Source organism: Spinacia oleracea, chromosome 5 (genome assembly GCF_020520425.1).
Source record: "Spinacia oleracea cultivar Varoflay chromosome 5, BTI_SOV_V1, whole genome shotgun sequence".
Classification (NCBI taxonomy): Eukaryota; Viridiplantae; Streptophyta; class Magnoliopsida; order Caryophyllales; family Amaranthaceae; genus Spinacia; species Spinacia oleracea.
Window position 1 is genome coordinate 28,988,327 of NC_079491.1, and position 22,876 is coordinate 29,011,202.

A 22,876-nucleotide genomic window follows, 5' to 3' on the forward strand; every position below is an offset into this window, starting at 1 on the left:
AAATAAAATTTATTATAATTACAATATTCAAAATTAAAATCCAAGAAAATAATTTAAATTATTAATTTTAAAATTAATTAAAATTACGTAAACTGAAAATTTCAAATTAAAATTTCAAAACGATCTAATCGCAACGCAACAATCCCACGCAACGCACGCCCATGGGCCACACGCACACAGCCATCGCTGGCCATGTGCGCGCAGCCCATGCGCTGCGTCGCATCGCTGCTGCTCACCATCGCAAGGCATCAATCGAACACGCGAGCTGGTGCTCGCTGCGCGCGCCAGCGCTCGATGTACGCGAGCCATCGCTCGCTGCGCGCCCCAGCGCTCTATTTATGCGAGCCATCGCTCGCTGTGCGCCTGCCTTTCCCGCACGCGAGCTTGCGCTCATCGCACGAGGCAGCAGTATGTGAGCTGGCGCTCGCTGCGCGCGAGCCATCGACGCTGTGTGTAGCACTCGTGGCACGCGAGCTTGCGCTCGCTGCGCGCGAGGCTCCGTATGCTTGCGCGAGGCAGTGCGCGCTGTGGCGCAGCACGCTTGCTGCCCACACGCGACTGCTCGTGCCTTGCTCTCGCCCCTGCCCATGCGCCCATTGCTCACAGCCCACGACACAAGGCAGGGCTACTGCCTTGTGCTCGTGCACCATGCCCTTGCTCGCTGCATTCGTACCGCATGGGCGACGAGCTCCCTTGCTCGTCGTCGCATGCCCGCACTATACAACACCCCTTAAGGGTAACACGTAGCGTCCATTGCTTTGTGCGTGCAAGTTATATGAGCGAATCGCATAAAAATTAAAAATTTATATTCAAAATTAATGAGAAATTAATAAATAATATTAATTTCATAATTTTAGGGCGAAAAAATCGAAAATTTATTATTTAATTGATTTCCGATTAACATGGATTCAAGTCTAGGTCATAAAAATTTAAAATTTAACACAAATTTACAATTTTTATGGTGGTTTTTAATCATATGTATCTAATTAAATTATAACTAATTATGAAAATCAAATTAATTCTAAATTATTCCAATTTTCAACAAATTAATCATAATTACAAATTAGATTGCATAATTAACAAGGCTAGGCATTCAAACTTGTTAAACATATATAGTAGGTCAATCAAAAATTCAAAATTTATCAACAAGAATCGCAAATATTTAATTTAACATCTTAAATTTACGAAATTTTGCATTCGAAAAACTAAAACCTCCGAAAAGTCATATTTAGGCTTCGAATTTGAGAATTCTGGGTTCGGCCGAAAATTACTATTTTTGTCAAAATTTTAGAATGCCTTTTACATGCGGAATTGACACAAAAATCACTCGATTTGGATGAGTATCGAAGAAACTGCCGAAAAACTGCGTACATATAATTAAATAAACGCAATTTGCAATTAATTAACAATTACGAAAACTAATCACCCCTTTTAATTCTTGCAAATTTGTAATATTTAACCATGTTTATGCAATTTAGATTATGAAAATAATAAGAGGCTCGTGATACCACTGTTATGTTATGATTCATATGACAAAACATAAATCATGCGGAAAAACCATAAAGCCAGGAAAACATATTATTTACACATAATCATTTAGCATAGTATAGATGCATACATGTTGTAGCGTGCCTTCCCTAGCTGCGCCCGAACCGAACAAGAACAAGTCTTTAGGACTCCAAGTGTCGTCCCTCCGTAGATAGTCCACAGCACGTCCGGATCCGCCTTAAGCTTGACCAACTAGAATCGCCCTTAAGGTACTTAGAATTTTCGGCTATTGTAGGCAATTATATGACTGAATTTTTGCTCTCAAAAATCACTTTGAATACTTGAATCCTCGATATAAATTATGAGCCCTTAACTCATATTTATAGACCATGGAATAAGTAATCGAATCCTACTAGGATACGAATTAATTAAATTAGAATCCTAGTAGAATTCTTTATTTAATTAATTTATCTTTTAGGATTAGGAATTTTAATCATTAAACAAATCCTATACTCTTTAGGTTTCGTATGTGAACACAAACTCTACTCGAGCATGACCCGCAAGCGTGTAGGCCATGCCCGCGCACAGCCCACACGGCAGCTCGGCCCACGCAAGCTACAAGCCCACGCGAGCTGCAGCAATGCTCGCAGCCCATTGCTGCGCGCGCTGCGCGCGCTGCCATGGCCTGCTGGGCCTGGCCTTGCGCTGGGCCTGGCGTGGCCTTGGCTGTTCGTGTGGCGCGCTTGGCTTGCTGGGCGATGGCCTGGCTTCGTGCTGGGCCCTCGTCCGGCAGGCCTCGTCCGATGCTTATTCGTACGATACGCTTCCGATTAAATTCCCGGTTCCGGAATTCATTTCCGATACGAACAATATTTAATATTTCCGATTCCGGAATTAATTTTCGTTTCGAACAAATATTTAATATTTCCGTTTCCGGAATTATTTTCCGATTCCGATAATATTTCCGATTCTGACAATATTCCCGTTTCCGGCAATATTTCCGATTCCGGCAATATTTCCATTTCCGATAATATTTTCCGATACGTACCATGTTTCCGTTTCCGGCAACATCTACGACTTGGATAATATTTATATTTCCGATACGATCCATATTTCCGTTTCCGGCAATATCATCGTTTCCGGAGTATTCATTTCTTGCTTGTGACGATCTCAGCTCCCACTGAAACCAAGATCCGTCGATTCCGAATATCCATAGATGGAGTATTTAATGCCATTAAATACTTGATCCGTTTACGTACTATTTGTGTAACCCTACGGGTTCAGTCAAGAGTAAGCTGTGGATTAATATCATTAATTCCACTTGAACTGAAGCGGCCTCTAGCTAGGCATTCAGCTCACTTGATCTCACTGAATTATTAACTTGTTAATTAATACTGAACCGCACTTATTAGACTTAACATAGAATGCATACTTGGACCAAGGGCATTATTTCCTTCAAATGGGTCTTCAAGTTGAAGAAAGACAAAGATGGAATTGTATACATATACAAGGCTAGATTAGTAGCAAAATGTTACAGGGAAGTTCACGGCGTTGACTACGATGAAACTTTTTCTCCAGTCGCGATGCTTAAGTCTATTCGGATAATCCTTGCGACTGCCGCTTTTCATGACTATGAAATATGGCAAATGGATGTCAAAAATGCCTTCTTGGACGGTGTTCTTGAAGAGACTGTGTTTATGACACAGCCGGAGGGTTTTGTCGATCAAAAGAACCAAGGAAAGGTATTCAAGCTTAAGAAGTCCATCTACGGACTAAAGCAGGCATCAAGGAGTTGGAATAAACGATTTGATGAAGCATTCAATAAGTTTGGCTTCATCAAGAATCAGGACGAATCTTGTGTATACAAGAAGGTCAGTGGGAGTAAAATTGCATTCCTAGTCTTGTATGTTGATGACATACTGCTTATTGGAAACGACATTCCTATGTTGGAGTCTGTAAAGACTTGGCTTGGAAAGTGTTTTTCAATGAAGGACTTAGGAGAGGCACAATACATATTGGGCATCAAGATCTATAGGGATAGATCTAAGAGGATGATTGGACTAAGCCAAAGCACTTACATTGACAAAGTGCTAGCTAGGTTCAATATGATGGAAGCCAAGAGAAGCCATCTACCCATGTTACATGGCACATATCTAAGCAAGAATCAGTGTCCCAAAACATCTGATGAGCGTAGAAAGATGAGTGGGATTCCATACGCTTCGGCTATTGGATCCATCATGTATGCTATGATTTGTACAAGGCCGAATGTTTCGTTCGCACTCAGCGCAACGAGCAGGTACCAGTCAGAACCAGGTGAGGCACATTGGACTGCTGCCAAGAACATCCTAAAGTACCTGAAAAGGACTAAGGATCAGTTTCTGGTTATGGTGGTACAGATGAGTTGATTGTTAAGGGCTATACGGACGCAAGCTTTCAAACCGACAGAGATGATTTCAGATCACAGTCTGGGTTTGTGTTCTGCCTCAACGGCGGAGCAGTAAGCTGGAAAAGTGCTAAGCAAAGCACTATTGCGGATTCTACAACTGAAGCCGAATACATTGCTGCCTCAGAAGCAGCAAAGGAAGCTGTTTGGATTCGGAAGTTCATCGAAGAACTTGGTGTTGGCCCCTCCATTAAAGGACCAGTGGCTTTGTATTGCGACAATAGCGGAGCCATTGCCCAGGCAAAGGAGCCTAGGAGCCACCAGAAGTCCAAAAACGTACTACGGCGATTTCATATACTTCGAGAGATCGTTGAAAGAAAGGAAATCGAGATTTGCAAGGTTGGAACTGACGACAACGTCGCGGATCCATTGACTAAACCGTTGCCACAAGTGAAACACAACGCACATGTAGCAACCATGGGAATCAAGCATGTTGGAGAATGGCTTTGATTTTCTAAGTATTGTTTTAGAACATCAGTTAGATCTATGTTTAAAACAATTGGTTTAACCATTTCATATTTATGAAATTTATTTATTTCATATTCATTTAATTGTGGTTTAGAATTAAATGATAAGTCCATGTGATTCAAATCATTCAAATGGGATGTCAAGATGGATTCTTCGACAAAGAAACACCCATAAGTGAACTTGAATATTGAAGTCACAAAGGATCCCTAATCCAGGTCATTGAAAGGTGGACGACCAATGGCTAATGAAGATTAGATTGCAAGTAGATTACTTAGTTCTATTTCTTGAACTAGAGTGACTGGATGTCAGAATCTTTTGCATAGATACTTATTGGATCTTGTATCGGATTGACCATGAGAACACTTTAAGAGATTAAAGTCATGTCATAGGTAGTTCTCATTAATGGTGATTAGAAACCGTTCCTCAGAACATGAGCGATTATGTCTTCTCGTTTGAGAATTAGTTCGCTTTGATACTAGCTAAACGTCGCACCGTAAAAGGAGGCTATAAAAGCAGTTATTGGGCTTACTATGAATCAAAGTGAGTGTTCGTAGATTGCAAGAATGTATTGTCCTCCTATCTTTGATAGGATATGGTGTTGTTGTGTAACAAGGCCTCTCGGAGAGTTAGATACTGTAAAATGCATGGCCGTGCTCAGAATGGTTAAGGCTTAACCTTCTGCAAAAGTTTGACAGTTGAACTCTGTAATCCGAGAAACACTTCTGGACCTAATAAGGATGGCTTGGATCTTACCTTATGTTCAGTAAGTAACACTAAGTGACAAAGGAATGTGGATGCACACTTGTCTGAATGACAAGTGGGAGATTGAAGGAAATATGTCCTTCACCCAAGGTGCATTAAGTCTAATACCAAAGGTTCAGATTAATTGCGAACAATTAATTCAGTGAGATCAAGTGATCGAAACAGCTAGCTGGAGCAATGCTTCCGATCAGTGAGTTCTAATGGATATTGAACTCACAGCTTACTCTTGACTGAACCTACAAGGTCACACCAATGACACGTAACCGATCACCGGATTAAATGAATCGGAAATTCATTTAATAGCTTTTCGGGAATTAAGTTGGAAACGTATTATACGATACGACCTTTTTCTACTTTAAGGTTATTATAAAACTAACCTATACAAAATTCAGGAATAACAATTAACGCCAATGATAATGTGATATACTAATTTCTTTTAAAATAGCAACGAAAATTGATTATTAATAAAATTGAGAAAAAAAAAATGAGAAAAAAAAGATGTAGTCCTAAAAAAAGTGGATCATACATAAAATAAAAGCATATTACCTCTAATTGTATGTTGATATAGTTGACTGTGTGAATAATATAACAAAAAACTAGTTAGTGTCCCGGGCGATGCCCCGGAGTGTTATACTAGTGGAAAAACAGTCATTTGCGTCGCACTTTTGGGCGACGCAAATAAGAGTCATTTGCGACGCAGTTTAACTAAACTGAGACACAAATGACCTTTTTTGATCATCCTGTAAAAGTCATTTGCGCCGCTGTTTTGTTAACCTGCGACGTAAATGACCCTTTTTTTACATACTGAAAAGTCATTTGCAACGTTGCATATAGTTTGATTTTTTTTTTATTCATTTTTTTTATAATTGTTTTTTATTCATTTCAAATTTAATTATAATTTTTTTTATATACGGAGTATGCAATTTGAGAATAATATGAATTGCATTATATATGTAGTTTAAGAATAAAGTTGGTTAACCAACTATTGTTGAACTAAATTTTTGAGTAATTTTATTTATATAAAACTTTTTTTTTTAATACTTTACTTACAACTTATAAAAAAAATACAATTGTATATTGAGTTACAAAGTCGAAATGCATTTAGAGGAAAAAACACATTTGGGCATTAAATTTTTATACGACTTTTCTCCTTTTTAGTTGTTTCAGAGTCACAAGTTGTATCGTTGGAGTGATGGATAAAACTTAGCATTAACAAATAAGGGGTCATGGGTTCAAAGATTTGTAGCAATATTTTTTTGTGAGGACACAATAAACAATCATGTGTGCGAATGACATGACGTTACGATGTCATGTCACTTGCCAAGCTATCGTGACACGTGGAGTGATGTCATAGATTGCCTTGGAGATTTAATAATATATATAAATATAAATAAATGGTTAGTAGTCAAATTTCTTTATAAGGGAGACATGGGAGATGAGAGGTTGATGATTTATTGGAAAAAATGTTTAGTTTTCTTGTACAGTTATTCTTTTTGAAGTTAAGAATATAAAAAGATTATTAAGTTATAAGTACCAATACTTATTGATTTATGATTAACTAGCATTTTGACCCGTGCAATGTACAGGAGCAACGTATTTATAAAGTGTGAAAAACTTATATTGTTTGAGATACAATTTTTAGGTATCATAAGATTTTTTTTTTATGGTACATTCACAAATGTTTGGTTAGTGTAACATATAAATAAATAGAAGTATTTTATGTTTATTACTGTACTCTTTTTCTACTTTAAGGTTTAAAATCAACCTAAACAAAATTTAGGAGTAACAATCAACGACCATGATAATGTGATATACAATATAATTTCTTCTAAAATAGCAAAGAGAGAGAAATAGCTATATATTGATTAAAATAATATAAATAAATGGGGAAAAAAACTAAGACATAGTCATAGAAAAAGTAAAAATACATAAAATGAAAGCTTATTACCTTTGAAAATGTATGTTGATATAGTTGATTGTGTGAATGATATATCGAAAAATGGTTGGTAGTCATATTTGTTTATAAGGGGGTACGGGAGATGAGAGGTTGACGGTTTATTAGAAAAAAAAATGCTTAGTTTTCTTGTACTCTTATTGTTTTTGAAGTTAAGAATTTAAAAAGATTATTAAGTTATAAGTACTAATGTTTATTGATATGTGATGATTTATTTCTATGTTTTTATTAAGGGTGTCTTTTAATTAAGTTGTTTTTTTTCATATACAAGAGTTTCTTTTGACTTTTCACAATTTGAATACAAGTATTATTAATATTGAATAACAGTTTAATTAATGAGGCAATAAAAAAAGGAAAAAATGATGAGGAGGATGGAAAAGTGGACAAATGTCGCACATGAGACTATGGTTTGAGTTTTTAAATACTAGGTATAGATTATTTCTATATATTTTTTAGTCATGAGTGTCCTTGAGTTGTTGTTATTTTTACATATACAAGGGTGTCTTTTGGGTTTTCACAATTTTAATACAAGTATTAATATTGAATAACATTATAATGAGTCAATGAAAAAATAAAAATAATGGAAAAATAAAAAGATGACGGAAAAGTGGACACATGTCACATATGTAATTGTGGTTTGAGTTTTTAAATACTAGGTATAGATAGATGAGCTTCTAAGACTGAGAGAGTGAAACTGAGTTTAAAGAGTTAACCATCGTCGCAATCTTGTCCACAATGAAATGAAAATTTGAGTGCTCAGGACCTGTTAAATCAATTATATTGGAACTCTCAAATGCGTCGACTAAGAAGGGATTAATTCCATTTGAAAAGTGCTTTTAAACCTCTACCTCACCTCAAGAGGCGTATTCGGGCAACTTTAAAATGCGATTTTTGCATGTTCAGTTGTTGGCTCGAAATTGTGCAAAACTACCAATGACATTGTTTACCTGCATACAACTTGCTTATGTAGCTTTACAAAACAAAAGAGCATCGTCAGCAAAGAAAATGTGGGTCACCTAAGGACAACTCCTAGTGATATTGATCCCTTGAAGTAGATTAAGATCATTTCCCATTTGTAACATTCGAGAGAAAATATCCATGCAGAACATAAACGAAAAAGGAGATAAGGAATCTCCCTCATGATTCCGCAATTTGGTCTAAGCTGCTCTGATGTCAGCAAAGAAAAGGTGGGTCGCATGAGGACACCCCCTTATGATATTGATCCCTTGAAATAGATTAAGATCATTTCCCTTTAAAACTATTAATTACTACACGAAATGACATTAAGTCAAATCAAATGGATTAGAGAAATTACGCACAATTATTTTAAAGAAAATCATGCACTATTTTTTAATTATTAATAATCAGTTTCGTTTAGTAACATGTACGGAGTAGTTACTTTACACTTCGTACGAAGTACTCTATACAAGATAACATTAAATACGGTGATCAATTTATAAAAATAAATTTCAGTCTGAAAAAATATTTTATAATCTCGTAAAATAAAAATATTATCAATAGGCTTATCACAAATTCTTATTTACAATGGGTGTACAATAAATATTGTACACCGGAGTAAAAGTTAACTCAAAATGCCTGAAAGTTAAGCTTATATATGTAAAAGTTATCTACTTTTAAGTGATAAATTTTTTCATTTTAGTAAAACTTATTTCTTCAAAATCACTAATAATGTATAAAATTAATCATTTAACCCTTTAAAATATTTATCTATCAATTTTATTTTTACTAATATAAAAGTTAATCAAAACTAGGTTAAAGTTACAAAAAAAAGGGTTAAAGTTATCTTGGTGTACAATAAATTTATTGTACACCTTGTGCGCGCAGGACCTACAAATTCTTATTTATAAGGGTTGTACAATAAATATTGTACACCATAGTAAAAGTTAACTCAAAATGTTTAAAAGTTAAACTTATATATGTAAAACTTATCCATTTTTTAGTAATAAATTTTTTCATTTTAATAAAACTTATTTCTTCAAAATCACTAATAATGTATAAAATTAATCATTTAACTCTTTAAAATGTTTATCTATCAACGTTTTTTTTACTAATATAAAGTTAATCAAAACTAGGTTAAAGTTACAAAAAAAAGGGTAAAAGTTATCTTGGTGTACAATAAATTTATTGTACACCTAGTGCGCGCAAGACCTTTTGTAGACTTATAACACATTTTATCGGGGAATATATTGTAAAAATATGACTTATTTTTTTAGACTTATTTTTAACTAGCGGGAGCTTAGAAGATGTAAAGAATCACTAAATATGACCCTTTACAATCTACCGTCTAACAAATCGTCAACTCAATTGATGATTTGACTAGAAGCAAAATCTCCAATTGGTGATTGTACTAACAAAATCTCCAATGAAATTCACGACTTAGCAAATTGGACATTTTGAATCTACCATACCTGATTTTGACTATTAATTGAGTCGGCGGTTATGTTTATTAGAAAAAAAAAAAGACTGATTTATATGTTAACCTGGACTTTAGTTTGAAAATTTTAGGAAAATTTGCCAATTACTACCTAGGTTTTTAGGTACTTTACGAATTACTACCTACTTTGTTAAAAGTTGTCAATTACTACCTAACTGTTTAGTTATTGTTGTTAATTGCTACCTTAGTCCAATTAGTCCACTAATGATATTATAATTTAACATTTAATTATAATTTAATCATTTTAATTAATAAATAAATATTTAAATCCAAAAAAAATTCTCAAAATTAAAATCCCAAAAATTACCCAAAATTAAAAATATCAAAAAAATCAATTTTTTTTTAAACCTTTTTTTTTCGAATTGCTGTGTTGGATCTTTAAAGAAAAAAAATTGGGTAATTTCGGAAAAAAATTCAAAATGATAAATCCCGAAAAACAAATTCTGAAAATATTTATTCCGAAAATAAATCCCAATATTTTTGGTAATTTCTAAAACTTTTGTTTGAGGGAGTTTAATTTTTTTTGGTTATTTTCAGATTATCTTATTTAATTAGTTTTGGATTTTTTTAACTTTTAATTAATTAATTAGAATAATTAAAGTATGATTAACGATTGATTATGATATATTTATTGACTAATTGACGAAATATAGGTTAAGGTAGTAATTGACATCAATAACTAAATACCTAGGTAGTAATTAGCAACTTTTAACAAGCTAGGTAGTAATTTGCAAAGTCACTAAACACCTAGGTAGTAATTGGCAAATTTTCAAAAATTTTATGAAACAAAGGTATTTTGAAAATTTGACATCTCTTCACATTTTACTCATTTTTTAAGACTTGGGAAAAAAGGAAGAAAAAAATAAAAAAAGAATAAAAGTACTCCGTATCTGTGACGATGGCGGTATCTTGAGAAAAGGCGGAGAAGTTATAATTTGTATCTCCAATTACGGCAATTAGCCTTCTTTAAACTTCAGAAATTGATCCTTCAATTCGAAATTGCTTAATCGTTCTTAACTTTCAAATTTAGTGATGAACTCTAACCAAGAGCGGCTAGTAATGGAGTCCCCCGCTACTTTCAAGGTATAATTTCATTTTTTTTTTTTTTTGTTCCTTTTTGGTTGAAATTTTACATGCCAATTCTCTGTTTACCGTCTTGCGTTAAATTTATATTTATTCATCGTCTCCAATTTCAAACTGTTGATTTTCTCAATTTCTTTTCAATGTATTCATCGTCTCATGCAAAATTCTTGATGCGCTAAAAAATTCTCCATTTTAATTCACGACTTAATTCTACATTCCCAATTGTTGAGAAATTTGTTTTTGAGAACAAAAAAGTGAAAATTTGGAGTATGATTTGCTGTTTGTAGATGTAATTTGAATATTTTGAGTGTCAGGTCCCTGCAAATTTGGGAGGAGGAGTACGAAATGATGATGATGATGATGATGAAGTGAAAGCCTTTAAACATCGTGTGAATGAGGTGTCACGTCAAGTTGTCAAGGTTTCTTTTTCTTTTTCTTTTTATTTGGATTCATGTTGCTTTCTACTCCATATAATTGCCTTCGTTATCATTGCTTTGGAATTTGGATGATTGCATTAATTCAACTTTGAACCGAATGCTTGGTGACCGCCATTTCAACTACGGAGTACTGAGTATATGATATGTCGGTCGTTTCTTTTGAACTCTTCGCTAAATGTCTTACTAATTACTGTATGAATTGCTAAAATGTTAATTTTGATTTGGTTGTTTTATTGTTTGGGTGCAATTTAGTTTTTAAATCTTGCTCGCAATTTGTTTAGTTTCTTGCCATGTAGAATGACTTGGAATTAGTTGCAGCAAGAACAAAAAATACATGAGATTGAACAATTCTACTCCAGCAACCAAGAAAAGCAGCTTAGAGACTCTATAAACAATTCGTCGAGGGGTAAAGATAAACGGAGACATGCTACGAGTAGGCAAAAACAGTTGGATTGCAATGCTTCTTTTAAGAGAATGCAAGACCTCATCAGGCAATTTGGCATCATCTTGAATCAGGTAACTTGCTTTTATGTCAATAATCCGAGCAGTGCTTCACTTTCTTGCTTCCTTTTTAATTGCATCTTAGGTCGGTGTTGTGAAATTATACATTACTTGTTCAATTGATGGCTCCATTCGAGGTCATTTAGTATTCTCTTTGATGTAAAGGCTTGATATGCATGCAGTGATTCATATGCTAAGAAATTCGTTTATCATGTATAGTCTCTAACTATATGTCTATATCTATACTGTTGTAGTTGTCAACTTATGCTACACGTAAACTTAATAATGGAACTTTGTGTATATTACTTTCGGCCTCAAGCTCTGTAGGGTTACCGTTTCTCTTTACTACATTGTATTGCTGATAAACTATTTGCTTCTTCTCCTGTGGCATCTCTTCCCCTCAAACCTTTTCACTTACACACGTTTGCAAACTTTTATGCTGTATAGTTCCCTGCTTCATGGTTCCTTTGCTTTTCTTTCCAGCTTACTCAAAAAAGGAACGGTGCATGCTCTTCCTTGGACTCTGTAGATTTGAATGGTCTAATCTTAAATGAGGTATGATGAACTATTTCTTTTAATTACAACTGAAGAACAGTTTCCCTACGTTCCTATGCTCTGCTTGCTAAAGATCATAGACAATAGTGTAGAAATGCTTCACTTGAAGAGAAGGTCCCCAACTAACCAGTGCGCCTGCTCTTGTCATTTACTTTTCTAGTCAGTTGTCGGGAAGCCCAGGGATTTCAAGACTATAAAAAAGAGGTTGGAAGCTAAGGATGATAGTGGCTACAACCATGTTCGGGAGATTTATTATGATGTGAGGTGGATATTGAAGACTGCTATTAAATATAATGATGTAAGGAGTGATGCTCATGTGACAGCGAAAACTCTGTTGGAAAAATTTGAGCAGAAGTGGCTCCTACTTTTGCCAAAAGTCATGCAGGAGGTAAATTTGCAGCTTCTTGGAAAGTTTCGGTTGTTGATTTTGAGTTTCTAGTTCCGCTTGTTTCAATCACACCCTAATAATTAAGTTGTTGCATTTTAATTGTTATATGTCTCCCCTTGTGCTTGTACAGGAAGGAAGAAGAGAAGAAGAGGCAGGTTTGAAGCAGACTTACCATGGTCATCTGACAAAGGAAGAGGCAGGTTTGAAGCAGACATACCATGCTCAGATGACAAAGGATGTAATCTGTGAGGTGGGAAGTTGTATGTAGTTATCTTGCTTACAAGAATGTATCTGTTGACCTAACACCAGTTTTGATACTAAACATGCTGCATTTTGCTCCTTGTCCCTCTTTCTGTGTGTGCAGCTTAACAAGCTTGACATGCGCCTAAAAGAACTTAGAGAAGATGTGCTCCGAAGGTGCAGGTCTGTGAAATTTATGGAACTGTACCTTGTGGTGGTTTAGTATCAATAATTCAGCACCAATGAATCATGTTCACTTTTGGAATTATTTTTCGCGTGTTTCCAACAGTGAAGAGTTTGCAATGGCCATTTTTCTGTGCTGTTTGATTTGCTAATTTTGGTTAGATATATTGATGATGATAATAATATGTGGTATTTCAGTAGAATGTCAACGCGGGAGAAAAACAAACTTGGACGAGGTCTGGCAAAACTCTCTGGGGAAAATCTACTGAAAGCTTTGGAGATTGTTGCTCAGGAAAATCCAAGCTTTCAATCAACTGCAGAAGAGGTGGAAGTCGACATAGATAATCTGGTAATAGACAGGGTTCCAAATCAGTTGTTTGAACGAGTTGTTTTCATGTAATTGATGGGTCATGTTTGTATATGTCATTTTGTAGAGTGAATCTACCTTAAGGAGGTTGAAGTGCTTTGTTGTTGAGAAATTGGTAGCTCAAGCCAAAGATGAATCGAAGAATAAGCAGCTTAATGGTAATACTGCTGTTGACACCTCCAAGGCGTTGAAGTCTAAGCCGAAGAGAAAAAGACAGAGTGTGGATGCGGTTGCCAAGAAAAGAACGAAAAAGGGCGGGTAAAAATTCTTGTGCTAAGATGTGGGTATGATTTGACATTGCAAGGAAGGCCATATATCCCCTCTTCCTTTCCCCCTTAGCATGGCTACTAGTGAAACTGGTGGGTATAATCATCAAATCAGCATTGACCAACGTTTGTAAAGAGGTAGAATACGAATTTAATCTGAGTATATAGTAGTAGTATATATCTTGGGCTAGTTTCAGTCTGTTTGATAAGTAGTGCATATATTTGAAGGGTGTCTGTGTTTGATATTGAAAACTGGAGTTGTTTAGCGTTAGTATGTGGGTTTGATGTGGGCCATATGAACAGGAAATACAATGTTGCAGCTGAGAAATCCAAATTAGATATTTTGATGTTTGGTTGATGAATTAACGCCATATATGGGTTTATAAGCAATTAATGCTATTATGTTATTTTTGTTTTCTAAAGGAAAATTATGCGAAAGTTAGGAATTAGGATAGTCTTTTACTCGATTATCACAATTGTAAAAAATTGATACGGAGTACCTTTGGATTAGGTAGATTGATACTCCAGTCTCCAGGTGTTTTATTATCAATCTGTAGGTGCATTATTTTATTCCTCCACTTGTATTATTGAAAGTGGGTTGGTATTATCTGGCATTTAGTTAAAGTTATTATACTCCTACTTTGTCTGATGGTCTGAGTTTTTGCTGAAATTAAGATTTTAGAACCAACTGTGAATCTGTGATGGGAAATTGAAAATCACTGACTGTTATTTGAGAAGACATGCTATTTTGGTAATTAAATTAGTAGAAAAAATAAAAGAAGGTTGAAATAGAAAAAAAATTAAATTAGATGAATAAAATTTGAGGTAAAATTTATAAAAGTTGAGTTTGAGAGAATACTATTGTCCTACTTAGAGTCAATTTATTTAGGATTATTTCAGTTAATTTAGAGTACTCAATAGTTTGTGATGATATTTCCCGAAAACAAAGACAGGAGAGGAATTACGGAGTACTGTGTACACTATACTCTATAGTGTTTAAAGAGGTGGGCGGTCGTATGTGGCGGCTTGGGTTGTACGGAAAAAGGACAACGCTGCATGGAGAAGCTACCGGCATAAGGGCCAGTGATGATTTTTTTTAAAAAAAATAGAAAATAAAATGAAGCACATTTACATTTACATTTACGCGGATATATGCTCTCAGCATCAGCAGGGGCTGCAACTAAGTCAATGAATGAATATAAGTATAGTCAATTATCAATCTAATTAACCTTCTTTTACTTTGTATTATTAATGATTATCATTATCAACTACTCTATTATATCTTGTACAGTACGACTATACTAGTAGATTATTGCAGTTGATGACTGGTTTGTAATTAAATTAATGGGTTTAACTTTATACGCTATTTGGGAAAGCTTCTGGGATTTCATTTTTCACACCTAACCCCATCATAGACAAACTCAATCTTCTTATAAATATTATGTTGGTCCATCATTTTCCAGATATTAACATTAATTAAATCACTAATCGTATCTTATACTAATAGTAATATGATTAATTACACCATTCAATTGATTATCATCATCATCATCCTACAAATCTGTTTTGACGTCGTCACCTTCAAACACTGCAAATATTGATTGTTTTTACAGGTTCTGTAAATTTCAAGGGTAAATCTTGATTCCTTCCTTCCTTCCTAGAGAGTACTTGCTTGGTTTTATCTTTATCTGTTGGCACCTGTTGACTCTTGATGGACTGCCGCTAAACTCTGAACTCCAAAAGCCTTTTATTGGGTGGTGGGATGGAAATGAAACTTGTGATTCAGTTCTTTGTGTTGTTCATCTTCATCTTCTGCTTCATTCCTCATGCCTCTGCACAATCTACTCATCCGGATGAAGTTGCCGCATTACAGTCGCTCAAAACCAAACTGGTTGATCCTATGAATCATCTTGTTAACTGGAGAAGTAAAGGAGATCCGTGTGCTTCTAATTGGACCGGTGTTTTATGCTACCTTAAACTTTCCACCGACGGATTTTTCCATGTCCGGGAACTGTATTTTCCTTCCCTTTTCCCCTATACATAAACTCTTAATAAAACCATACAACTATATCCTTTTGTTTTTCTTACTATTTTCTATGTTTTATTACATAATGCAGTCAGCTGCTGAACATGAATCTCTCAGGAACTTTGACACCTGAGGTTGGCAACTTCTCTCGTCTTCAGATTTTGTGAGTCTTTCATTGTTTTTAACTTATAATTGTCAGAAACAGTGACTACTTCCTGCTAATGCTGTCTTTTTCTTTTTTTTACTGTTTAAGAGATCTCATGTGGAATCGATTAACTGGCACCATTCCTAAGGAGATAGGGAATCTCTCATCTTTGATATTATTGTGAGTTCAATCCTTCATTTTAGTTTATTTTCACCTCTAAGATTGATAATCCAATTGCTACGCGGGCTGTAACTTTTATATGATTTGGGGTGACTAATCTTGTCCCATGATTCAGGCTTTTGAATGGAAACCAATTTTCAGGTTCTATTCCTGATGAACTTGGCTTTCTTGTAAATCTGGATAGACTCCAACTAGATGAGAATAATCTATCTGGCACTCTACCTAAGTCCTTAGCCAACATGAGCAATTGCAAACATTTGTGAGTGAATCTTTTAGCTTTATGCTTTTTTCTTGCTAATTTGAATTGCCCTATTTTATTAACTATTAAATCTTTTTAATCATGTTTGTATTTGCAGCCATTTGAACAATAACTCACTTAGCGGGCAGCTTCCTCCCGAATTTTCCCAATTACCAAAACTTGCTCACTTGTGAGTACACATATCAGATGTTTGTGGACTCAAAGGATGTTTTTTTTTTTACGGAGTATTATTATTTCTGTACTCAAAAGGATCTCAGAACATTTAAGGAATGCGGTGTCCTTGATGCAGGTTGGTGGATAACAATAACTTGTCTGGAAAACTCCCCCCCGAGTACTCAGCTTTAGCACATTTGATGATACTGTATGTTATTTCTGCGCCAATCTTTTGAATACTGAGTATTTTTTAAGTTACTCCTACGCTTCCTTTGTAGTAATATTAAGTTGTTGGTTTCTTGGGACATTATCCCCAAACTTTTGATAAGTGCAGCTGGAATTTAATTCTTGCCCAGTGAAATGCAATTCTAACTTTTAAGGCTTTCAATTTATGCCTCTCTTACTTCTCTTGTGCATGTGTATGATAATTATTGCAAACATAGACCAAGATTTCAATTGTTTCCATTCAATTATCTAATGTCTATTGTCTAGGGCTATGAGCGTATGAGCCATTGCGTCCTCAATTTCTCTGTTTGAGATGAAGAAACCTATGATATTTCCTCTGTTTTGATTGAAAGGCATGGATACATTTCCTAAGATAGCTATCTAATGAAGTTATAAACAAGAAGTTGCTTCTGGATACGAGTACTTTGACCTTCACCTGAGTTCTGTTGACCTCTATGTGTCCTTTCAACTTTGTGATGCTGCCTATTCTAGATTGTCATTCTTCATCTTGTGACGAGCATGTGATATCTGACAATTGACAAACATCCATGACTAGATTATGTTCAACTATTTATTGTACAATTTGAACCCATTGTTGACGGCATATTACTGTTTATGTCGTCAATGATGTCTTAGTAGTGTTTATGACCTCAAATCCTCTGCTTCTTATAGTTTGAATGTGGCGGTGATATTTAGTTTGTGATTAATCTCTATTAGCTAAGATGTGTTTTTTCCAATGACCTTTTGCAGCCAACTTGACAATAATCAGTTTGCTGGCGCTGAGATTCCAGAATCATATCAAAATCTGTCCAGATTGGTAAAGTTGTAAGTGCTTTGCAGTTTTGACACACACAATAAGGTGTTTTCTCTTTTGTAGTGTGACCACGACAATGATCAAGTTGAATGCTGTGTTATCTTTTTATGCTGTGCTGGTTGTTGTTGTTGTTGTGGGCAAAAAGTTCAGCAACTCCCACTACTTAAGTATTGAAAGTGGTTGATATTGGCTATTGACTTTGTGGTGAAGCGGTGTAGAATTTTAAGTGGATTGTCATAATCTATGGAACGCTACGTAGCTTATAATAAGTGTATCTATAATTTTTTTTTCTTAATTTACTGTCAGTTGTAGCGATACTGCTAGGTTCAGATGCAGGTCTGTATGAATAAATGAAAGCCTACTGGTTTCTTTGTGTCTTGCCTTTTCTGCTTGTAATAAATCAGAGTGAAGCTTATTAAATCTTCAATGGGCCTACACAATGGACCGCATTGGATAAAAGTCCGTCCACATACAACACTATATAGGGCTCTATCCTAAAACCAATTGGCTATAAGTGTAGTTCCTATATCTTAGTGCATTAGAGAAATCCCGATGCATCTTCCATATTTGGCTTACTTTTACCGCACTGATGGTTCTTAAGCTCAAAGTAGAAGAGACAAAATCATTGATGAGCATATTTGGTATCTGCTTGAGTTCTGTCCTGTTTTTATTGATCAACAGAAGTCTAAGAAACTGTAGCTTGGGTGGAGCAGTTCCTGATCTTAGCAAGATGCCATATCTTAGTTTTATGTAAGTTCTAGCTTGGTTCTTCTGCTGTACCTGTTCAATTAAGCAACACTCAACATAATTTTTTTTTGACCTTTTCCTCAACTTGTTTCTCTATCTGTGTTTTAGAGATTTGAGTTGGAACAAGTTCACCGGAGCAGTTCCTTCAAACAAGCTGTCAGATAACGTCACTACAATGTATGTAGATAAAGTATAATGAATTAGAACACTTTTCTCAATTGTTTCCTTAGAGGCACATGTTAATTACTTTCCGTGTTCCTTTTGCAGTAATCTGTCGCATAACAATCTGAATGGTTCAATTCCTGAAAGTTTCTCTCTTCTTCCAGCTCTCCAGATGTTGTGAGTTTATATATATTGTCAAAATGATAGTTGCAGGATCTTCTAAATGAGGATTTACAATCTATGGACTTACCTATTTTTCTGATATAGAGTGTACTTTACCCGTTTAGAGATTCAGGATTATGATGCATTATTCCTGAAGTGAGATTTCCTTTCACAGGTCGCTTTTAAACAATTCTATAAATGGTTCCATCCCTGCTGGCATTTGGCACAACAAATCCTTCAATTCTACTGCCAGACTTTTAGTGTAAGACCTGGATCATATATTTGTACTGCACTACATAAAGCTGAATCCCTATTTCACCTGTAGTTTGTCTATATTGTAGATGATTAATAGAAATTCTTGTTTATCTTTTGAAATGTAGTGATCTTCGATACAATTTGCTCTCTATCATTTCTGGGGACCTGAATCCACCACAAAATGTAACCTTAAGGTATGTGCACTTTGTCTTGATAAATTTTAGATCAGTACAACATCATGGAATATGTGGAAAGGTGGAATCATGTTCTGCTTTTACAAATTGGTTGAAACATGTAATAGTATTCTGAACTTCTGTTTCTCATTTCAGTTTATATCCTACTAGGTACTAGGTTATAGATTAACGAGATAACAACAAACTTGTGTTTAATTTACTTATAAATATTCCATGAGTTTTCAAAACCAAGTATGTGTTTTTCTTCATGCACTTTGCATTACCTCTAGTTGCCGCCCTAGATGTATGGGTGTGAGTGTTGATCAAAATCAATGAGGAAAGACACAAGTTTGGTAGTAAATGTAAACTTACAAACAGTTTTGCAATTAATCAGATTCGTATGCTGATGAACATATTGGACAAGTGTTTGTCCTTTTCAATAATTGCATTTCTATTGTTCATTAAGATCCTATATTACTTAGAAATCACATAATCCAGGCACATCTCTGAATAAAGAAAATGGCTTCAATTTTTATTACTCAAAAGTAGTTACTCTAATTATCAAATATTTTAATGTTTTCAAAGTTGTACCTTCCCATTTTCATTTTCTCTTTACTGATAAAAAGAGATTTCATGGCGAGTTGAATTCTTATCATATGAGTTCTTTTCCAGGCTTCGGGGAAATCCTGTTTGCATCCGTGCAAACATACAGAACATACACCTTTTCTGTGATTCTGATGCTGGTGGAAATGGAACATCTGATGGCCCAACAACTCCAGCAGCTTGTCCTATCACTGCATGTCCTGTGGATCAGTATTTCGAATCTGTTCCAGAAGCTCCAACATGCTTTTGTGCAGCTCCTATTAGAATAGGATATAGATTAAAGAGTCCGAGTTTCTCTTATTTCCCTCCTTACAAATATGATTTTGTGTCTTACATCACACATACCTTGAAATTGGACCGATATCAGCTCTCTGTTGATTCATATGCATGGGAAGAAGGGCCTCGTCTGCGGATGTATTTGAAACTCTTCCCAGATATCAGCAAAACGGATCATATTTTCAATGAGAGTGAGCTTCGTTATATTAGACATATATACACAACATGGCACTTTCCTGGAAGTGATCTATTTGGCCCATATGAACTTCTGAACTTCACACTTTTGGGTCCTTATAGCTATGGTATGCAACTTTATCTGTCATAATTCAGGCACTTCTTCAACCTTGATTAAAAGTTAAATGGTTGGTGTTCTTTGACTTTCATCTCTAAATTTGATACTTTTTGTACATATTTTTCTTGTAGTGAACCTTGGAACTGCTAAGAGTGGCATAAGTAAGAGTTTTTTGGCTGCCATTTCGGTAGTGGTGATTACTTCTGCTGTTATAGTATCTGTGATCGTCACAGTTCTCCTCATGAGAAGGAAAAACAGAAGCCGACAATTGTCAAGAAAGAATTTTTGTAAGTTCACTGTAATCAACGTGAATGCTCCGTTTTGAAAATTATGATCTGAAAGTAAATGTGCAATACAGCTTCAAAGATATCCATGAAAGTTGATGGTGTCAAAGAGTTTACCTTCCGAGAATTGTCACAAGGCACCCGCAATTTTAACAGCTCAGCTCAAGTTGGCCGAGGAGGATATGGAAAGGTTTACAGAGGCGTTTTAGCCAATGGCACAGTTGTGGCTGTTAAGCGTGCAGAGGAAGGGTCACTGCAGGGGAAACTTGAATTTCTTACAGAAATACAATTCTTATCAAGGTTACATCACCGCAACTTGGTTTCATTGATTGGCTATTGTAGTGAATATGGTGAACAAGTAAGTTTTCCTCCTTTCAGTTACCTTTAGCTCTTTCATGTTTAGTTGTTACAAAAAGTACTGAGCTAGATGAATAGATTAATAATTTGTTTCGTTGGATGGATGTAAGAAGTTATTCTTCCCAATATATTTACATTTACTTGTGGTGTTCTTTTCTTGGAAAGAGAAGTATCGTGTGGTTGACTGGAGGAAGTAGAACTTCAAATGAGAAAAATTCACTTACGTTAAGAGGAAAAGATGAACTTCCTCCACTTTGTTGTAGGATTTCCCAGGAAATTCAAACAATTTCCGTTATTCTGTTTCCCAGGAAGTTCACTAACTGGTTTATACCTGTCAATCAAACAACTAGTAATTCTAAACAAATACAACTCATGACACATGTTCAATCTTCGTGTATTAACTTTCCTTACTCCTACAATGCTACTCTCCTTTAAGTAATTCTACTAATGAACTGTTTGAGACCAGCTAGTCCAAGAAGTGAACTCCTGAACCTGAAACCGTCTGTCTTAGTTTCTAATCAGTTCAAATATCAGTCAATGCTAAAAGCTGTTGAAGTAACCAATTTTTAGCTGGTAAACGCTACACAGGAAAATTTCTTGATTTGGAGAAACATAAATTATGTATATGCATTACCCATTAGGTCACTTTTCTTTTGTGTATCAGTGTATGCCTCGTGGAAAAGAACCTTTACGCCTCCTAAGTTATCCTTCTGGCTAAACATGCAGGTGCTTGTCTATGAGTTCATGCCAAATGGCACTTTAAGGGAGTGGCTTTCAGGTATGAATTTTAAGGCTTGAACTTCGAGAAACTTTAATCTGCTGCGCGCCTGCGCTCTTGATAAATCAATTCGGTGCATTTATGCAGTCTCCTGTTTCATCTTTCAATATTCTTGAAGTAGAATTCTCAAAAAAAGAAAAAAGATAAAAAGATACGAAGTCTATTGTTTGATGTTCATAGATAATTCTGCTTTCATTTGGTGGTTATTGTGAGCTGCATCTAATGGAACAGGTAAATCTGAGAGGACCCTCAACTTTGTGATGAGGTTGCGGATTGCATTAGGTGCATCCAGGGGAATCCTTTACTTGCATACAGAAGCAAACCCACCAATATTTCACAGAGATATTAAAGCCAGCAACATACTTCTGGATGCCAATCTTACCACCAAAGTTGCTGATTTTGGACTATCGCATCTTGCTCCTGTTATGGATGATGAAGGCAGTGTACCTCATCATATATCCACTATTGTGAAAGGAACACCGGTGAGTGAATTTCAGCTTATCATTTCTCATTATCATGTTATGTGAAATAATCAAGCTGTTGCAAAACGATTCTGGTTGCTGAAAAATTCTTAATACTGCTGCAAATACAGGGATACCTTGACCCAGAATACTTCTTGACCCATCAGCTGACAGATAAAAGCGATGTCTACAGCCTTGGAGTTGTATTTCTAGAGCTTCTTACAGGTGTACCACCAATATCACATGGAAAAAACCTTGTTCGCGAGGTAAATTTCCCAGGCCCCTCGGTTTCTATGATGTTAATTAGTCGTTATACATATATTTGAGGTTGCCTATATATGATTGCAGGTAAATGCAGCACAGAAGTCAGGTTCATTGTTTGACATCATTGACACCAGAATGGGAACCTATCCATCTGAATGTGTAGAGAGATTCATAGCTTTGGGTTTGAGATGTTGTCAAGATAAGCCAGAGATGAGACCTTGCATGTTAGATGTCGTGAGGGAGCTTGAAAATGTGCTTCAATTGGTTCCTGATAGTATGACCATGTCCGATACCACATCTCTGCAATCGTGTAGCTCTTCTTCTACAACAAACCCGTCACTTAACAAGTTTGCACGAATGACCTCCGATGTATCAGGCAGTGACCTAACTTCTACGGTTTTACCCACCTTGGCACCACGCTAGTTTTATGGACTTTTGTACAGTGTACAACAAAGGATTCTTGACTTCTCTTACATTCCTATTTTTTGTGCATCTTTCAGAAATGTATACATTTATGATGGATGGTGCCAGTTTTGTACCCATTAGTTAAGAGTATATGTATATTCCAACATCCCAACATATTAGAAAGGGAAAAAAGACACTATTAGGGTCTTTTATATTCGCATAATTATTGTTTTAGTTCAAAATTATACTTTATAGTTTTTTGTGT

The 22,876-nt window shown here is 35.4% G+C and overlaps 2 protein-coding genes across 7 annotated transcripts; both read left to right on the forward strand.

The window, feature by feature from the left end:
• The first annotated feature begins 10,392 nt into the window (after positions 1 to 10,392).
• On the forward strand, positions 10,393 to 13,956 carry LOC110804686 (transcription factor GTE6). 3 transcript variants are annotated; one of them, XM_022010299.2, is made up of 9 exons: positions 10,393 to 10,653; positions 10,968 to 11,072; positions 11,409 to 11,606; positions 12,075 to 12,146; positions 12,307 to 12,534; positions 12,665 to 12,784; positions 12,899 to 12,957; positions 13,156 to 13,306; positions 13,392 to 13,956. In XM_022010299.2, exons 1-9 carry the CDS (start codon positions 10,603 to 10,605, stop codon positions 13,584 to 13,586), a joined length of 1,179 nt encoding a protein of 392 aa, XP_021865991.2. In that variant the 5' UTR covers positions 10,393 to 10,602; the 3' UTR covers positions 13,587 to 13,956. The 3 variants fall into 3 exon arrangements, with proteins under 3 accessions (XP_021865991.2, XP_021865989.2, XP_021865988.2); XM_022010297.2 differs by having other exon boundaries at positions 10,401 to 10,653; positions 11,403 to 11,606; positions 13,159 to 13,306; XM_022010296.2 differs by having other exon boundaries at positions 10,402 to 10,653; positions 11,403 to 11,606.
• Positions 13,957 to 14,997: 1,041 nt separating this feature from the next.
• On the forward strand, positions 14,998 to 22,876 carry LOC110804671 (probable LRR receptor-like serine/threonine-protein kinase At1g06840). Of its 4 annotated transcripts, none has more exons than XM_022010274.2 (19): positions 14,998 to 15,603; positions 15,708 to 15,779; positions 15,870 to 15,941; positions 16,057 to 16,200; positions 16,298 to 16,369; positions 16,490 to 16,561; positions 17,329 to 17,403; positions 18,074 to 18,142; positions 18,248 to 18,316; positions 18,407 to 18,478; positions 18,639 to 18,725; positions 18,844 to 18,912; positions 19,564 to 20,072; positions 20,194 to 20,349; positions 20,421 to 20,704; positions 21,430 to 21,481; positions 21,713 to 21,963; positions 22,074 to 22,208; positions 22,291 to 22,876. In XM_022010274.2, exons 1-19 carry the CDS (start codon positions 15,353 to 15,355, stop codon positions 22,627 to 22,629), a joined length of 2,850 nt encoding a protein of 949 aa, XP_021865966.2. In that variant the 5' UTR covers positions 14,998 to 15,352; the 3' UTR covers positions 22,630 to 22,876. The 4 variants fall into 4 exon arrangements, with proteins under 4 accessions (XP_021865966.2, XP_056684118.1, XP_021865967.1 ...); XM_056828140.1 differs by having other exon boundaries at positions 15,008 to 15,592; XM_022010275.2 differs by having other exon boundaries at positions 15,506 to 15,603; positions 15,708 to 15,750.

Coding starts and splice junctions, on each gene's coding strand:
- LOC110804671 (XM_022010274.2), top strand. CDS start 15,353: ATGGAAATGAAACTTGTGATTCAGTTCTTTGTGTTGTTCATCTTCATC. Junction 16,562..17,328: donor TTAGCACATTTGATGATACT/GTATGTTATTTC, acceptor GACCTTTTGCAG/CCAACTTGACAATAATCAGT. Junction 22,209..22,290: donor GAAAAAACCTTGTTCGCGAG/GTAAATTTCCCA, acceptor ATATGATTGCAG/GTAAATGCAGCACAGAAGTC.
- LOC110804686 (XM_022010296.2), top strand. CDS start 10,603: ATGAACTCTAACCAAGAGCGGCTAGTAATGGAGTCCCCCGCTACTTTC. Junction 11,073..11,402: donor TGTCACGTCAAGTTGTCAAG/GTTTCTTTTTCT, acceptor ACTTGGAATTAG/TTGCAGCAAGAACAAAAAAT. Junction 11,607..12,074: donor TTGGCATCATCTTGAATCAG/GTAACTTGCTTT, acceptor TTTTCTTTCCAG/CTTACTCAAAAAAGGAACGG.